This window comes from Battus philenor, unplaced genomic scaffold, assembly GCF_028537555.1.
Source record: "Battus philenor isolate CCGP_79_NKW_IND1 unplaced genomic scaffold, ilBatPhil1.0.hap1 SCAF_4, whole genome shotgun sequence".
Taxonomy (NCBI): domain Eukaryota; kingdom Metazoa; phylum Arthropoda; class Insecta; order Lepidoptera; family Papilionidae; genus Battus; species Battus philenor.
The window spans coordinates 11,779,866-11,800,458 of NW_027181704.1; the positions used below are offsets into that span (position 1 = coordinate 11,779,866).

Here is a 20,593-nt window from a genome sequence, read left to right on the forward strand (position 1 = left end):
TATTGCTAAGTATTTATCTATTTATATAGTCTATAAATGAATTATTTGTTCTTATTTTAAAATTCCCCTTATAGAAAATTATTTGACAGTAATTTTATGTCATTAAATGTCACTATAATTCTAATAACTAAGCTTTAAGAGAATCAATATTTACGAACTGTCTGTTGAAACATCCAGTCTTTTTTATTGTTATTTTTGCGTTCAACAGTGATGGTAAATTAAAGCAAAGCAAAATTTATGTTCCTCAGTTTTAGTACAAATAAGACAAACAAACAAAAAATAGTACTTTCCTTTCGTTATATAAAAAAAAAAAACATTTACGTATAACTTTCAAGGTAGGTATGCCTAATAACTTTCAACATAAAAAGCGATAGATCTCTCCGACAACAAAAACCTTTTATCGGCATTCATCTCAGGCTTTTGATGCGGAAGAAATGGATCCGAACGGATAAGACTAAGTGAATTTGTGAATCCAGTTCAACTAGAGCCATTCAACCAAATAAACGAGAGTAGTTTATGTCGAACTACAAACACGACTAATAAGGGCCGAAGAACGCGATACGTTCGAGCCTCGAGTTCGACTCTCAACTCTCGCCTCCGTTCCCCCAAACCAGACCAAAATGTCGTCATGAACATTTCTCCCCTTCTTTGCCCCTCGCACCCGCGGGCATGCGCTCGCAGGATGTAGAGTAGGGTCGACTTAATCAAATTGCGATACTCTGCCGCTTAAATAATAAACCATTATAATTGCTTGTCATAATAATTTTAACCTAAAATTACTTTTTAAGTATACTTTAATTAGGTCATCCATTTTTTGTTTTGTTTTCATCATTACATAACTTACTGAGTTATTAGATTAGGCAAAGGTACAATTTGCTTGTGTGGGGAATTATTTATAGTTATCGACTGTTATTAAAAAAAAATTATCCTTCAATCTCAACTCTCAAAATAGTGAGGAATATTTATTTTGCCGCCACCTAATATTATGCGGACGCATGCGCGATCTCGAAACGACCCGCAGTAAAACGACTGGTCACGTGACTTGACGCGGCATTCGCTCGGCGCATTTCGGCAGTTATCGGTGGACTGCGCTGGTACGAATACGTCTGTGTACAGTAAGACGAAAATCACATAAATGTCAAATTAAACGATTTCGCCGGAAAAAAAAACATAACATGTGCTTCGCGCTAACGTAAATATACGCTGTAAACTTGTATTATGTCGTTTAGTAGCGTGTATTAATAATTATTAACCGTTTTTAGTGTTTGATTTTTGTGTAGCAATTTTTATAGGCACGGCTCATGTTAGTGTTTACGAGGCTTGCTAGAACGTTTGAGATGGCGCGATATTTATCCGTATTTAGGGTTAGGTATGTATTTTAAAAGTGATGTGTTATTAAGGTTTTTAAAGTGTTTACAATGGACCGCGTAAGTGGCGTGTGTAGATTCGGAGGAGTCGTATCGGCGGTGAGGACACGGACGGGCCGCACTAGACGACGTCTAACTGGCTCAGGTCAAACGCCTGCAGAAATGCCAGAGACTCCGCGGCGCGGCCTTGGTGCAATTCTTGTTTTGGCTTGCATACTAGTCTATCACAACAGCCTCTACTGTGGATTCGTCTTTGATGATATAAGTGCTATAAAGGAGAACAGAGACCTGCGACCACAGACACCTATCTCAAACATTTTTCTCAATGACTTCTGGGGAACTCCTATTCATAAGGTACGAAATTTCTTGGACTCTTTAACCTGTTCAACTTCACATTTTAATTTGTTGGAATTCATGTATATATTAAAAGTTGTGGTACTTATATTAAGTACTTAATTATTTACTTTTTCTGTTCTAGAAGATGCCGAATATTGAGCTAATTTCGTCCTCCAAGATATACTTTTAAAACAGTAAAATACTGTATTTTACACTGCTTTTCTTTGCAGTAAAATTATTGATATGAATCGTTTCGTATAAATAAAAGGAAAATAAACCAAAATTAATAATAAATGACCGGTCATTACTACAAGCAAAATAGTAGTTTAGTTTACGATTTCGAAATAGTCTTCCATAAATTTTAATCGTAATAAAGAAGAGAGTTTTCTTAGTTATAATCAAAAGTAGGTAAGTTCCGATGACGCTGTAAAAGCTCCCAGGGCTAACAGCACTAACTTAATTCGAAAAAATATTAATCGAAAATCATCGCGGTCGTCAACTAAATTTCGCGATTTTTTTTTGACGTTTTTGTCCGTACAGGACAAGTATATAATTATATTTTTGTGATACCAAACCTGTATTGTATCTAAATAAGAATTACATATATAGACGCAATAATAAGTTAAAATTAAATAAATCTATAGTTTTTTTTTTTTACACATATAATATATCTTTGTTTATCTTTGCTGTTGGAATAAATAATTTAATTTGACGATTTTAGCAGACGAAATTAGCATCTTGGGTAAAACACAATGTCAGTAATGTTTTTTCATTTTCTTATCTATTACTATACACGTTTTTTTGTGTCCCGATTGCTTGGAACTCGTAGAAACTTGTTTTGGTAGATTTAACGAATTGAATTATGAAGTTAATTAATATGCTGATCGAAGTTACTGTTGCCAGGGTTATTTTTATTAAATCGTAATTTTTATATAAAATGTAAAATTTATGTAAATTTGTTATATTCTTTACCTACGAATTTTTCTATTAGAGTCACTGTGTCGAACACATTTTGACAACCTGAATGAAATCACAGATATCTTCGCTGTTATTAAATTGACCTTCGATCTTTTAAAAGGTATTAAAAAATGGTAATGTTCCATTTTTTAATTATTTACTATAAAATAGTATAATTCTGTAACCTGCTGCATGAAATAAAATTACATTTAAAAAACTCATTTATTATTAATACAATTTATGAGTAAAAACAACAAAGCATACAACTTTATATTTAAGTTACTTATGGTTAGTCCATAAAACACATAATACGTATTACCACATAAAATATCGCTTATGACATAATGTAACGCACCCAACAATTATAACAAGATGGTACACGAGAAATAAGTAAAAATTATTGCACATTAAGGAATGTTACCATTCACGTTTTTATTCAGCCAGTATGCTACATTTCCGCGCGTTATTACAGCTATCAACGAAATAGCTTACTATAAAAAGCTAAATTTACATAATATTACGTGCATTCATAACTTCGCGTCGCTGCGCGCTATAGCTGTTTAGAGACGAAATTCCGCTACGCATTAACTTCGGGCTGCGCAGTAAATCAAACATTTACACGCCGCAGGTAAAACAGGAAATTTATGGTCGCAATCATCGGCGATGCTTCTACGCGGTGCATTATCCAGCTATAACTCGATTTGCTATTTCCGAGCCTAGCAAGTATCGGCGATTTGTCATTGTCTAGGACAGTTCTATAACAGTATCGCATTCGTAAAGATATAAAACACCAAAATTCAACGAAAGGACAAGACACTAATCTTTTTCCGTCCTAACATATAGCTTAAAATTAGAGAAGCCGATTTTTAATATATATAATAATATATATAATTGTAAAATAACAAAGTATATCTCCGTGTATGTGTCCTCGAGAAGCATAATTTTGACGAAACTTTTTTTTGACAGCCGTTACAAATTTTTTTTTATGTGGCCATTTCTGTGAAATTTCAGTCGTAAACGCTTTAAAATCTTCACTTTACTGAGTTATTATTCTCTTAGTATTAATACTAATTTTAAATGAAACGTTATTCTAAAGATAATAAATAAACAGTATTTTTTGGAATATTCAGATAATAAACGATTTTATTGTCAAAGTCATAAACAAATAACTACGTTATATACAAATCCATCGAAATGAGTCTACCCGAGATTGAGGCCACAAATTCAGATCCCTTTATCACCCCGACTAATTAAGAATTTACTGATTTCATACCTTTCCCTTTTAGGGAACAAATAAGCAATTAAAACGCTCTAATTTCATTATGCATTTAATTGTTAACAATTGAAATAGATAAAGTAACGTATTTTCATAAATTATACTCTAAAATCATGTTTGTACGAAACGATATCTTGAATTTTGTTATAATTCTTTCTTACCGCTTATTTTTCAAGATTTTCATTTGAGAGTTCTTGACATAATTGACGTATAAGCATTTAATAAATTCTAGAAATTCTCCACTTTGCTATAGCACAAAGCTGTGAATACAGGAATGCTTTTTGAATCGTAACTATAATAATGTAAAAATAACCTCATAATATTTTTATACTTTTCATAGTTAACAGCGAAAAAAATATGGTTATGTATAGAGATCTACAGAACGACCCAAGGAGAGTACTACGCTCGGGGAAATCCCAAGTAAAAAAATCGAATCAGGAATAAAGAGATCCGTAGAAAAAGGAAACCAGCCAACAGCTGATTAGCAAGCTAAAGTGACACTGGCAGGCGCCATGTGGCCTGCCAGTGTCACTTTAGCTTAGAAGCTGAAAGACAAATGGCCGCTGAGGCCTTAAGGTTCTAGAGCGAAGATGATGGACCGGAACGCTCAGCGTTTAATGTTCACCCGCAAGGTCCTACTAAGTGGTTTAATTTGCGATTGAAAATAAATGATTATGTGAAAAAAAATATATTTTTGTAAAAACGATTCATGCTCATACATGGTAGTGGTAGTGGTACAAAAATGGGGCCTTAAAAATGGTCTTATTGCAAATGAGGCAGTATGATGTTGAATGATATACAAAGATCGGATGCATATTTATTTAAAGAAATTTATCCAAGAAATTGTGGATGGAGCTTCGATTGAAGTTTACTGATAGATCAGTGTCCCTGAATGTTTCTAAGCAAGTGAAGTTTGTCTTCACTCGCACAAGCTTTTGCCTTTACTAAACTGTTTTTATAATATCCTAACATTTTTACTTTACTTGAATATTTCATTTCTGGTTATATAATAGTAAAAAAGTCGTATTTTTAATGTGATTGATATTGTTTGATCGGTGGATTATTTGTTTTCTAAATTAAAAATATTGTTTATTATTTTGTCTTCTTTAATCGTATAACCTTGACCGTACGTTTAAAACTTCGAAAGTGGCTAACAAATATATAGCGTGCCTGATGATTAACAATGTTTTAAACAATATTAATAGTAGATATAATCTGAAACGTATAAGTAAGAAGCAGAATACGGCGTTGCAATTCGCAACCGGTTTAAAGCTATCTAAAAATAGTCTCGGCTACTCGCGATCATGACTTTAGTATTTTTCATTTCTTTTTAATTTTAAAATTTAGTAGTTACTCACGTCTTTATCACAATTGGTTTGTTAAATTATTTATAAAAATGACAGAATTTTTAATTCACCTACTTAATCGTATATACATTGAAGACGTCATGTTCGTTTCTCTAAAATTCGAAATTCAAAATATCTTCATTCAAGTAAGCATTTACATGTACTTATGAAATGTCGATTGTTTTAGGATTCTTAGTAGTAAGCTTGCACCAGCTCGGAACGGCTAAAAACACAACAGTTTCTATTTTTATATGAAATTTTGCTATATCTTATACATTATAATATAAACCATGTAAATCAGTTAACACCCATTTGGATAATCTAAAAACTCTTGAATGCTACAATTAGATTTATTTCATAATATAATTTTAATTTTATATTTAAAATTGAAAAAGGAAGGTGAAAGATTATCTCAGGAACTTTATTATATATAAGTATACATAGAACCATGAAAGACTTGTTAACTTGTTGGAAACAAAATTTAGATCGTATGAATTTATTTTTATTAATTATTTTTATCATTTGTCTACCACTATTTTTTATATTAATTTAAATTTTAGCGTCTAAATAATATGTTATGAAGATCTGTTGTGAAGCAACCGTTAGAGTACCAATTTGTACAAAAACATCTTACAGGGAATCTCTTAATTCTTTTAAGTTGTCTATAGCTCGCACTGCTGTTTTTTGTAAAATAAATACATAATTGATTTTGGCGACATTGCCCCTTTCAATAAAATACCGTAAGAGAAATTACTACAAGTAAAAACTTTGAAATGGATAGTCGCTTATAATCTAAAAAATGGCGATACACTATACTAATCGTGGTGGTCTTTTGCATTGAAGTGAATTTGCCTCTTAAAAACATAAATAAAAAATACATTTTTATATGAGGGATAAAAGTTAATAAGTTCTATCTAATCTAACTATCCTGAAATAAGTTCTATAAACATAATTTTATATTACGATATTCCTTCATACATATATATTGTTACATGTGCTGATAAAATATCGCCAAAGATAGTAAATTAAATTAAAAAGCGATATAAGTAGGGCGGTCAAAACGACCGTATATTTGACACAAAATTATGAGTACTCTGAAAATAAGATAATAATTAATTTAGTTATATGGCTATCGATAGCCTTTTCCAAAGTTTTGAACGGCCGGTGTCTTACAAATCACCTTTTAAACATACCAGTACTTTAATGATTTCATAATCTTCTATTTAATTAGGTGAGTCGTGTTTAATTTAATAAGGCTAAATTAAATTACAATTCTGTCATAGTAAGGAATAATGCTGGCTTAACTTTAGGAATAATTTTGACAATACAGACAAAAACATGTCTGTGGAAAAGTTGAGACAGAATTTGCATTCTGTACAATTTGCCGTCTTGCAAGTGAAACTTTTCATTTGCAAGAACTTTAAAGAGATTTAGCCCCATAGAATTGAGGATGTTCTTGTTAGATTCGTTTAAAATCATGTCATAATCTTGTTTTCCATGTAATCTGTGTCTAAAAATATACGATAAACTTGCGGCTTGATATTCCAAAATCCTTATTAACTATTAACTAAGTTATTTTTTTTATTTAATGTAATAATTAACACGAAAATACACGTCAATGCAGAAATAGTCAAATAATCAGTTAATAATGGTTGTCTGAAGAAATAACCGTCTGCGATCAGACCGCCTTTTGCATTCCGTCGTCTATTTAATTTAATATATTTTTATTTTCTGTGTTAATGTACAAAAGAGAGGGAATAAATAAAATTGTCACACCCACCGAATAAATACATGCTATGCTATTGTGGGCTTATTCCGTTTCTACATTCATCTACAGGTAGTATTAGAACTTTTGATTTTTTTGGGATTTTTCTGATGTAAAATGTGGTAAACGAAATTCTCGTAAGTAAAATCATTGGAATGAGTACGATATTATTCACGATAAAAATGTTTATTAAGTTTCCTGAATAGGTACTAGTGACTACTTTTGCACTTTTTATGAATATATTTACGGTAACGTCTTATTACCATAGCCTATTTTAAAGAACCCATAACAAACCAAGCCAAAAGAAATTGTACAAAACTATTGCAGTAGAAGGTTTGGCAAATATGTACATATGAATAAAATCATATTACCTTACTGATGAAGTTCAAAATTAAATTTCGCTCGAATAACATCGTAAAGGACATTACTCTCAAAAGCTTTAAATTTTATTTCAGTGAAATTTATTTTCCTTAATAACTCAGATGATTGGCAGAATATATAAAGAGAAATTTAATACATGGATGCAGAAAAAAATAGCTTTGATGTCGTATATAAATTAACCTTGTAAGTTTAATATAATGAAAGTTTTTTGTTTCGTCTGTAAAATTAGATTTTTGCGATTACGAGTTTATTCGGTGAGGCGACGTAACGTGTGTTTAAGTTACGATTTTAAATCAGATTTACTAAGCATGAGCCGCTTTGTTAAAAGCTTTAAAATACCTAAGAAAACACGACTATTTGTAAGTTTGTTTAATTTATCAAAGCATATTGATTGTAAGCCACTTTGCAAATAGTCAATCATTTGGGCAGTCACGCGGGCGCCGTTATCGAACACCGAACAACAGTTTAGCATTTGCACCTTTCTTTGCTTGTGACGTCATCATCATGTGAACCGATAGACGTTCTCTGCAAGGATCGTTACAATGATGGTGACGTAGCAATTGTTTATAGAACATATAAACTACAAATATGAATTACAAACAGCAAAAATCTTTTAGACCATATATTGGTTGAAATTAAATGTGATGTTACCCGTTGTAAAAGTTGGAACCAAAAACCTAATCATTCAGAGTTACATGTACAGGTATATTGTCCTCATATAGTTCTGTATAATCATGTGTGTTTAAGAGGAATTTTTAGAAAAACTACAAAATTAGGATCTTACACGATTGACAAGTACCATCTAAGTCTTCAGGTGTTCGAGGCGGATATAGCACGAAGACATTTTATAGGACGAAACTTTTACGGGTTGACAGTATCAATTAACATCTAGTACAATCGTCCTCTTATTATTCTCATATGTTAAAAAGCTGTAAGATGTAAAATGTAGAAATTATACCACACAATGTCAAGGCATACGTTTTAATTTTTATGCACGTAATTGAACTGTTACTAAAAATGCCGGTGCTAAATGATTTATATATGATTCAGATGAAGTGGTCTTAATGGTTAACAGTGACTCATCTTACATGCTAATTAATGATACAATCTAAAGTGTTTTGACGATCCAATTTGTAGTTTATTTATTCTTACGTAATTATAATTTTTGGTATGAAAGCTTTGGTCGTGGTCATAATTAAAACAAACACTAATGATTGTTGTTAGTTGATTTTAACTATAATAGATTGAAATATATGTATTACCGTAGCCTCTAGGCAATTCTTTCTTTTCTTTTTCATTTCGTGTTTGAATCCGAACTTTTGCCTCGTGGGATCGACCGAGGGACGTCGCGAAATAGCCAGCGCAATGGAAAAACAATAAAAAAGTTGTCCATTGAAATCAATTTAGATCTTAAAGACAATTTCGCGAAAAATCAGAAGGGATTGTAAGTAGCCTCAAACGTTTTAAAAGATTGATATGAGGTTATTGCGCTTAACATCTTAATAGATTTGTAGTATTTATTAAATATATATTGGGAAGCTGCTATACATGTAACGTATTGTACGTCACATATGCTTATTATGTAATAACGACAATTCATATTTTACTTCACTACAATTTCAAGATATTTGCAAAATAAATTAGGAAAAACAATTTTGATCTCTGTATGGGTTTTGTTCGCTGATAACTTGTGCGTTCATCAATTTATTATCGATTTATTTTTAAAATTCATCAGATTTTATCATTCAGATGATTCTTGCGGATATTTTTGATTATCTATTAACGTATTACCTTTCCCATAGTTAGAAAATTAGAGGCCGTGGCCCACTATTTTGGTTCAGAAAGTATTGAGAGAAGCTAGAAATATTCAAATTTTCGTCCTAGAATTCCTTTTGTTACAATTTTTTCCGCCATTAAACAATGGTAAAGTTATATATGAATTGAGACGCGACCTTCGATTGTTACACTGCTCGCTACCCGACAATATAGATATATACATAATGGCTACTAAAAATAATCAAAAGTTAAAGACCTTTTACTTCTTTTTATTAGGTTGTACTTCAATTATTATATCTAATAACTTGTTCTTGAAAATCTGCTTCTCTGTTATCGGGTTGTTATTTTAAGTTACGTTAAGTAACTGCCCGCACGAGCTATGATCATAAACATAGGCAAAAAACGGTTGAAAAAAACTGAACGCGTTCTATGTACACAACGGAACGGGTCGACGGCTCATAGTATTTAGATAAGTGATTAGCTCCATTTCACGTGTCGGATTTACAAAGGTTTGGAAACTTTGATTAACGTTTTATTCTGCGCTGCGAACAGACTACCGGTTGAGTTATAGTTCGCACGTGTTTAGGAAGTTACTTTAAACCGCTTCTATATACGTATTTTAATTTAAGTTAGATTAATTCTAAGCTTAATTTCTATATATTTTTTAAATTTCAATTTACCAAACCTTTAAATGAAATTGCTTATTTTAATACCATAGTAATCTATAATTTAAAATACATATTCATTGTGTATCGAAGAAAATTATACAGCCTGATTGGAAACGGATTTTATAGATTTAAAGGGATGATTGTATAGCTCGCATCCTTTTAACTATTGATCATGACCTGTACAAAACGCGATGGTTTCAAAAATAATAAACAATGTACTATATTAAGAAAAAGCATTTTATGGATTCTTATTACATACTACATATTACATTTAATTATTGTTTATCTGTCAAAGTGTGTGTTATACAGGCTTGTTAGAAAAAGGTACCATTTAAACTGCTTTAATTGCCGACAAATGGTATTGTGCTATGGCGGGCTTATTCCGTTTCTGTTGAATTCGGTATCTACAGGTAGTATTACAGTAGTATCACACCTTGGGTATTTTTTTGGGAAGGAAACGAAATTCTTGTAAGTAGAATCGTAAGAGCGAGCATGATATTATTTGCGAGAAAAATGTTCAATAAGTATCCATTAATGGGTATCGCTGGCTACTTTTATATCTTTCAATTAAAATATTTACGCTAACGTTTTATTACTATAATCTGTTTTAAAAAATCCATCACTAAGTAAATGTGACTCGAAAAAAACTGTGAAAAATTTTAAGGATTTAAATTTACTTAAAAATATCGTATTGCAAACTTACTGATGACGGTCAATATCAAAGTACGTTGTAATAAAATCGTAATGGAAATTATTTTCAAAAACTTAAATTTATTTACAGAATATATGATTTAAATATATAAACAAAAATTTTATGGATGCAGAAAAAAATAGGTTTATTTTGTATATAAATTAGCCTTGTAGGTTGAATATAATGTAAATTATTAAAGAAATTCGGTTATTTATTTCTCCTATAAAATTAGATTTTTGCGATTACGTGTTTTTTCGGAGGGGGCGACAAAATAAATTATACGTTCATTCCTTTAAACTGTTTACACCTATTACCAAAAACACTATGTATAAGAGAATATTGTGATAAGCGGTATATCTGTTGTCAGACTTACCCAAAACAATGTTAGTTCTTGTAAATAGAATCAGCACTGAAAGAAACTAGGAAACCGGAGCACGTTCTCTGGTAAAACAGGACGCAGCGGCGCTTAAACCGGTCGCGGGTTCAATACTTCACTCCCGCCGAGAAGAATACGAAGTTCCCCGTTATTAAATTTGAGTCCCAGTCTGAAACTCGATTTGCGTTGTCGGTGAGCAGTTTACGTTTGGCTTACGTAAAGTTAGCGTTGGTCGTTCGCATCCATCAATGTCAGCGGCGAAACTTTTTCCGCTGCGTTTCAGCTGAAGCGTCAATGAGGGATTTTTGTTTGCGAACTTTTAGACCCCCTTTAAGCTTCCGTTATCTTTTAGGCCTTTAAATTAATTGATTCTTAAGTTGTTCTGTAAATAAGGAATTTAAATAACACAATATTTTGTACATAGGTATATACCGCCTTAAAATTAACTATTTTAAATAATAAAATTAAATGAGAAAACTTGAATTTTTTAACACAATGTCTTCGCATAGTCGTCAAGACGTGATAAACAATGACAGCAAAGGGGCTATTATATAGATGTCTGATTTCCTCGAGTCCGCCACACGAAAAGCGCTAGTCATTCCTATATTCTCACTGCAGTACCCAGAAGTAATAAACAAAGGCAAACTTTATACGTACATTTATAAAGATTTTTGTCTATGTCGACAGGTCTATCAAGATTACCAATATCATTAACGTCTTATTCTTTCATTATGGCAAAACAGATAATACATTATCTGTTTCGCCATAGTGAAAGAATTACTTTGACTTTGTTTTATAGAGTTGGCCTCTGTTGTATCATAGAATTCATATTGTAATTTTAAAATAGTAGGGCTTTTTATATACACGATATACAGGATGATTGGTTGTAGGTATAAAAGCTTCAAACGAAGTAAATGTTTAACTCCATTATTTGCATGTTTTAAAGTTATAAAATATGTCGTCGACGTCGTTTTAGCTCATAGATGGTTTTAGCCCTACTGTAAGGCATAGACCTCCCCCAAAAAATCTAAATGGTGATATAACATAAATGCTACGCTTGGGAGGCTCTTTAGTGATCGCAGTGTGATATAATGGTACGCAAGGGACTATATATATTACATTAGCTTTTTTTATTTTCAAATAATACAGGACAAGAACTTCTGGCGGTATTTATTATATTTGCAACAATTGACAGCAAATAATTTATATATTGACCCCAGTAACCAATCACTTAATATATGTTGAGAGTGATCTGTTAGCCCGTATTATTATTCAAGCAACAATATACTGGCGATATTTGCTCTTCGCTGAGAATCTGGTAAATATAATATCATGTCGGTAATACAGTATAATATTCAAAGCAACAGAATACATCTTACATTGTTTGCTCACGATATGTAATAGATTCGGCGGGAACGAATAGCGTGCAACGTTCGCTTGTATTGATTGATACCTAGACAATTACAGTCATTCTGAACATTTTTTTTCATTGTCATTAAGAAAATATCTGATCGGTAACTGAAAACAGTATAAATGAACGCCCATTCATCAAAAGCAAGTACGTCAACGAATACGCCTGTATGTATTATTTAAATATTCATAGCCAATGGACGTGAGGTAGCGTAATGGAAAGAAACAAGAGTATACACCCTCTTGTTTTTACACGAGATTTAATTTCTTTTACCGTAACGCTGTCAGAACGTAACACAAACAGAAACATGTTTGAATGACTCTTTTATTCATTCCGAAAGGATATGAATAATTTATGTGAGTGTTATTTTTGCTTAAATAATTTTAAAATAACAAGTTCACCGGTGCAAATTGCAACATTTCACCTTAGTTTTCCGTTCAACGAAAACGTACGCCCGCCGTAACACTGGTGCTATTTCTGCGAAGTTTATCCGCGCTGTAGCCTTCAATTTTCAGTGTGTCCATTGTTTTTTGCGGCGAAAACATTAATGACAATCGTCACGTCACAATGGTGCGGGAAATGGCCGAATTCAAAAGGTTTTTCTGTTACATTTTCTTTGTAACAGTTCTGGGAAATGGATTTTACTTACGGTTCGGTATTCGTATACAGCAAATTTTATTTCATTAATAGACTTACTCAGACGCAGGTTAGGGGGAAAATGGAATGAAATGTGTTCAAGTATTTTTTTTATAATCTAAATACAAACGCTGCAAGCTTCTGTCTATTTCGATAATCTGACCCAGTAAACATAGTGCCTTGCGGCTCTGTCCTATATAATACTATTCATATCGCTTTATCATTTTAGTAACTAAAACTTAATAATAACAAAGCTAAGGTGGCAAAAAAAAAATTTGCAAAGACAATTTGTAACATTACATCAGTTCACAATATATTTATTGTTTGTCTTTGCTATTAGGGACCTTTAGGTTCTGAAATGAAGATCATGGACGTTTTTTTTATGACCCCCGCTATTGGGGGCCTCTCGTACCCCTATTTATGGTGGGACAGGGACTTTATTTGCAATTTAATTTTTCACATGATTTTTTATTTTCTCTCTCTTCTTTCATATTTTACTTTCTCTTTCGGTCTATTATCTATCTTTCATGCTACATTTCTACTTTCTTACCCTTTTGCTCTGTTCATCTATCATTCTTTCCTCTTTTCTTTTTACATTTTTTCATTTTACATTTTTATTTTACATTTTTACTTATTTTCGGTAATACATTATATATCACATTTGAGTTTTATTTTATCACATTTCTTCGATCATGGACGTTCAGATGACCTTGTTAAAGTCATAAAGAATGGAAGAAATGCAGACTGGTTCCAGATAATCCTATTGGATTTCAATAGGGGTCAACATATCCCATGTTCAGCAATGAACGTACTGCGGCCAAAAACATTATTTCAGGTGGAGATTTATCAATAAGACCCTCTCACAGCTCCGACACCGGTGAATGAACTCATAATATATAACACATTGTATATAATTAACTAAAATAACATAACACATTGCCATACGCATTGATTTTCAGGTGAATACAGTCTCGCGTAATCATAAAAAGTACCCTTTCATAAAAATCCCAGTGCGTTCATTAACAAAGCATATTATGCCCAAGTCGTATGGCATGCAATGAATTAGGTCACTAGAGCACGCTAAGCTGCTTAAACGACGTTAGACCCTTTCCACGGCACGGATCCAATTAGTTTTAGTTTTGTTCACTTTCATATATAAATATATGAAATATTACATTAGTCACTTTAAACTATATATTCATATAGACTTATAGTATAAATGATCGAGGTCTCTTTATATTAAAAAAATTTTACAGCAACATATTGAAAATTATGATTTGGCGAACGTTAAAAGCAACTGCCGTTTTTATTTATTTTATACACGATAATTATATAAATAAAGTATTAACGGACATACATTTATATATTATGTATAAACGTTTTTATATCATTATTTTTACCGACCCGTTAAACTTGCTTATGCGGCCTGCTAAGTATTTCTAAAATTGAATTTATTTTATATAAATAATAAAAGTAATTCCGTCTTTCCGTTTTTTTCTTGTTTGTTTGTACATTTTGAATAAAAATTTGAAATCCTTACTTTTTTCCTTCGTTATTAAAAAAATTCTAATGTATACTATAAATAAAATTTTGTAAATTATAATATGTGTAACTATATGTGTGACCCGCCAAAACAAGTTTAAATTTAAATTGGCCTTTGTTTTTGTTTTGTTTAAAAAGGTTGTTCATCCCTTATTTCGTTACGAAGGATCAAGGAAATGAATTGTGTAGCCCCCTACATTCAAGGTCTTTAAAGCTGCAATGGTTAAATTTTGCTGACAAGCTGGTTTCATGAGTTATTAATAAAGTTAAATTGCTAATACTTCCCATATTTTATTACCAAGATCGTAGTAGTTCACAGGCAGATTGGTTTTAGGTGTAAAAGCTTTTTGCTGAAAAATGAGCTACACATTCAACCCTTTAAGATATTAAATGAATTCTCTATAAAATAGTAAGAAATCATATTATCTATGCGTGGTAATATTACGTATAGAAACGGATTTCGATTTTTATTATAGGTAGGACATTTTAATGGATTTTAATAACTGCTGATATAAATATATAGTTTGTTCACAGCTTTTTTTCTTTAAAACAATATTTTTTCAGCCTTCGCCAATATAAAATAAGCTTCTTGCAGCTGAAAGTAAAGGCATATTTAAGAAAATGCTTGGAATAAAATTTTGTAATATTCGAGCGAACTTTTTCTAAAGCCTTTAATTGCTTGAAAGTGCACTAATTGGTCTTCGCACGATCTGCGGAAAGATATTTTGAAATATCGCTTTGGAAATGGCGAAGTACAATTAAAATGGACTACTATAATTTAAGTCAATCAACTACTGCACGCCTTTGTGGCCTAGTATTATTCAACATAAAACTCGGTTTAAATACATATGAACACAAAAAAGTGTCCATAACGAATGGGTAATATTTTTTAAATAATTTCAGTCTACCCGCGAAACATATTATAGAAAATGGTGACAATGATAATAAAATCCTATAGTCACCCATCAGATCTCAAAGATACGGTAGTGTCCGGTAATCTCCACCTCTTACCAGCCAAGGAAAACTCTTTATTTACTTATTTCCTCCAATTGATACAAGGGCACTCTTTAGCCCAGGTTCACTAAAACCCCAAGGGCAGCGTCGCGGCGTGGTTTCCTGTTGCTGCAGTACAGCTAGGATAACGGAGAAGGGGCAGCTTGCCCCCGGAATGTTCCTTGATTCAGTACTGAGGGGCAACTGCGGGTACCGTAGGAGATCCGGCGTCCCCTCCAAGGTACCGACGATGATCATCGTGTTGGTTCTAGTGGGTAGGAATCTTACATAACTTTGTCCTTCCCCTAAAAGGCACGGTATTTTGTATCTATCCAATAATATCCCCTCCCGTACCAAAAAATAGATGTTATAAGGACATTAAGTCTTTATTTTACCAGCTGTTCGTCAGTTTAGGTTACTTCGTTAGGTGTTAGATCTCCGCAACTTATGCCAAACACATTGTCATTTGAGACGTGGATTTCCTTGTCAATGGGTTTTTGGTCTGTCGACTCTCAGTTTCACCAGTGAATAGTATATAGTAGTCATTATCATCATCATTTCATCCGCAAGACGTCAATGTACATGGTACACAAAATTTTGCAATACAAAATCATACGGAATACCAGACTAACGCCCGATATTTATTCATAAGACTTTTTACTTGTCACACGCGGATTGACTTCATTACATAGAGTCAGCAATGCACGCTCAACTGCTAAGAAAGAATTATTTTGACTTTAGATATATTCTTTGCGATTTCATATTCCAGAAGTGGTCAACCTTTTCAAAATCAATCTGTTTTTTATCTTTTTAGGTGAATACATATAATATATATATATATGTATATATATATGTATATATATATATGTATATATATATGTATATATGTATGTGTAGTATAACATTAATATATATTAAATCATTATAGTCACTAAAATATAGTCCATGGAAAATGGTAATAATAATAATACATTAAAACTAATGTAAAAACAATAATTACTGTTTTGGAAATCTTGCAATGGACACTTAAAAGGTCAATCGTAGAGGCGAAATCAAAGTAACCGCAACACAATTAGATCTGAACTTCTTGGCTTATAATTCTTCTAATAAATTAAATAACCATGATGATCCATACTAAAGTGTATGTTCCAATACGTCATATTTATAATACCGTTTGAGTCGTTGGTCAAAGGCTCGTAAATTATTTGCGACAATTCTTGAAACCGCTAAAGACATTACAAGCATGTAGTTATTTCACATGCGACAGGCAAAAGTATTAGTAATTTAATCATAATATGAAATAGTGATACTTTAATCTTGTATTTAAAAAATTGAATCTTGTATAAATGTAATTAAAATGTCTCTTTTGAATGAGAATTTAATGCAATTATACTCGTTCTGAAAAAAAAAATATTAACAAAGCAAAATTTACACTTGTTTAGAGCCGAATGTAACGTGAAAATAAAAATGAAGTATATTCCCAAATTATGAAAGACGATTTTACGATGCTGGCATGTACAAAAATTACACATTTTTTGATTTAAAAAAGAGAAATAAACCTTTTTTCAGTTATTATCTGTGAAGAATTTTTATAGACTTGCACAGCAGTGAAACAGTGCTCTATTTAGAAGAATTCGACACGTAACAAGCAAGAACCCGCGGAGAATTTAAACCCTTATCCATCCGTAGTTTCGTGTTGTGCCGAACACGTGCCAAGCTTTACTGCTTTCCTGTGTCGAGATGAATCCTTTATTTCTTGAATAGTTTCGTGCACATTTTCCTAGATCTTTATGAACATGAAACCGATTTCTTTATCACATGTTCATAGCATGTCTCATCTAATCTCTTTGTAATATTAAAAAGAGAAACCTTTCGTAAGATAAAGGTGAATATTGCACGTAATCTTAAGGATTCAAAAGTGCGTCATGAAACTAAAGATAAATAATGAAATAAAGATGCACATATATGTAATTAAAATATTAAGTAAAGGTAATGTAATGTAAGTATTGCAATCTTTTGTTTTTGTTTTTATTTATTACCAAGAATATTTTGTTAGTTTAATAAAATATGGTAATCATTTTAGCTGACCAGTGACAGACTGTCTTGGCTATAAATAATCAAATCGCAAATCTTTAAAAAAGTTAAGTCAAAAATATAGCGCTTATTGTAATGCTTTTTAATACACAATATTGTTATTTTTTTTTATTCTGGTGCGTAAATAAATAATGTTTCGATAATACTTTTCCAATACCGTACCGCGCCCGCCTTACTAATGGCCATGTGAAAAATATGAATTTTCAACATTGTTGCGATGTCGTTGTGATTTATTTATCAACATTACAAATGCAAGCAGCATTGGAAATTTATTTAATTACTTGCAAATTAGGAAGAAAAACAAATGAACGAAACCGGTAAAATCAAAGTTTTTAAGCTTTAGGTTAACCAAAAGAAAAAAAAATACATGTAAATTGTACAGGTTACATAACTAGCTGCACATTAGGATGAAAACAAATTGTGCCGACATTAATTGAAAAATAAAAATATAAATAACATAGGATTCTCGCCCTTATGTGTTACATCACAATTCGAATTAGGTTACCGGAGCGTTAAGTTCTTTACTCGTCGTCACGGCTGTTGTACGGCATGAGCCATTTGAGATCAGTGACATAAATACATAAAATTATTTCCAGTTTCATATGGGTTTATTCCTTATTCATATCTTTTACGAATTGAGGCCAGGTAATGACTTTTGAACAATATAAAGAAATGTAACACTGGCAAGTTTCTGTAACTTGCAAGTGCTTAATCTTTATCATGAAATAAAAAAAATATTTTTTCCAGAGTTTACTTGCCTCGTACAATTTTTGTATTTTTTTTTTCGCCAGCAACGCAAACCTGGTATAAAAACTACTGTTGCCAATAAAAATCTAAAACTCTTAATTAATAAAAGCACTGTAATAGCTTAATTAGCAATTATAAACTGTTCACTGAAATATAATTAGTTTGTCGTTACAAATAGTTCTCCAAATTAATTTAACGAATTTCCAAATTAATACAGCGAGATTTTTTTTAAAAAGAACAAAGTGTGTCATCAACTTTGTACAATAAATAAATAATGTTTGGGTAATGTCGTGACTGGACGCTCGCGTGAACTTACTACGTTTCAAGAAATTCATTGTACGTGAGTTATTTACGAGGGCGTGTGGTTACCGTCACGTGGTTATGGGGCATTAAAATTGTTTATTAGCCGCACGTTGTATCGCTAACAAAAGTAAACGTAACCATATATACGAAACTAAATATGATATCGTTGTAAACATGTTTCAACTGTTTTTACTGTAGTTCTGGAGTGATACGAAGTTGAATGTTTATGTTCGTATAATCAAGGAGCCGTGAAGGGCCATGCACAGAATTTCTCTACGAGATGTAATAGACCAGTGGATTGACAACATGAAGTTTGCCCATAGGCAGGCCACATAGAGCGAAGAAAAGGTGGCCACTGTGGTTTTATGGTTCTGTAGTGAAAACAGCACACCTACAAATAGAGCATCCACCCACTAATTGGAGAGACGACCTTGTTACGACTTAATGCAAGCCACTTTCAACCAGACCTTTCACAAAATCTTTGGGAGAGGGCTACATCCAACAGTACACGTTCTACTGCTGTAATTATACTGTAAATTGCGGTCTTAATCATGTGCATATTATTTACATTTTATTTTTCGCGAGTATTACTAGTTTCAATATGAAGCGGGAGCAAATATACAGTTATAACAGTCTCCCTTTAGTGGATGAAAGAAACAAAAAAAAATACGTTTACCTCGGTTGAAATTTGATTTGCGAGCGCTTTATTCCTATTTAAAAAATAAGTGTAAGTTTTTTATAAAGCGTTACCGAGGTTCAAAATTACTAAAACTTAATTTCAGCCGTATAGTTTTGTTTATGCCGGCAGGTAAGCTTTGTTTAGTGTTCCGTGTTCCTGGATTTCATTTTCGCTAACGTACATTAGTTGCGAACAAGCGTTCTTCGCCGAGGCAAAGGCAATGTTCTTCTATTGTTTGCTGTTTTGCATATAGTAATTACATATTAAGAAACCTAACTTAACCTAACTTATTGAGTAGGAACTTATTTGTAACATAATCATTACATATTTTTATATACTATTGCTTAAATCTAGTTATTTTGATATATATGCGAGTCAAAAATTATGTAATGATTTTCCCTATTTGCTTTGATATCTCGGTAAGAGATTTTTATTGAAATTGCAATTTGCGTCTGAATGTAACCTTGTTAAGGTCATCGAAAGATGGTGGTTTAATAGATGATGCTCATCATATGCGCTAAATTTAAATTTACAATTACAAGATTATTATTATTAAAAAAATATATGTTTAATTTAGAACTTTGTAAACCTATTACATACTCCCTTTAACGTAAAGATAATATGTATCTCCATATTTAATGTTGCAACCTATTTTAAAAACTGTGTTATTAGCTTATTTATGTTAGTATCAGTTTTCACCTTCTCGTTAAAGTTTAATAGCGCTGGAGCCTGAGCGACAGACTCGTTATTTTATGAAAGCTGAAACTTTTTCGAGCGAGCTATACAGCGCGCGACCATATTGTTGCATGGCCCAGTGTGGTGTATGAAGTCCATCCGCAAGGTGGGCAGACAATCTGATCGTGGGTGATGCTAGAAGCATGCCGTTTTCAACTCGCCCTATTGAAAATCTATTAGGAAAGCCTGTGTCTTACAATCAACGTCCTACGGCTAAAATTATGATAATGAACGTAAGTACAATTCTTTAGAGATTAGTTCAGGTTAAATTTTAAAATAACGCACATTGAGCCATGGTTTTTTTTACTTTAAGTTCGCTACATATATATGTACATATATATGCTACGCAAGTGTTGTTACATTAATAGTCAGAAGTAGTTTCTATTAAAGTTAGTTTGTTGTTTGTTAAACAAGAAGTTTTTAAGTACATATAATATCAAAAGGTTTGAGTTCCGGGCACAATCAGGGTTGTACTTAGTTTTCACAGTAGTGTGTGCTTCAAAACTCCACGTAG

At 32.0% G+C, this 20,593-nt stretch overlaps 1 protein-coding gene across 1 annotated transcript in view; it reads left to right on the forward strand.

The window, feature by feature from the left end:
• Nucleotides 1-1,099: 1,099 nt before the first annotated feature.
• Tmtc3 (Transmembrane O-mannosyltransferase targeting cadherins 3) overlaps nt 1,100-20,593 on the forward strand; it is a 318,860-nt gene continuing 299,366 nt past the window's right edge. The window contains exon 1 of the mRNA XM_068771763.1: nt 1,100-1,721. Coding sequence (XP_068627864.1) covers nt 1,419-1,721 — 303 coding nt within the window. The 5' untranslated portion in view covers nt 1,100-1,418. The remainder of the gene's footprint in view (nt 1,722-20,593) is intronic.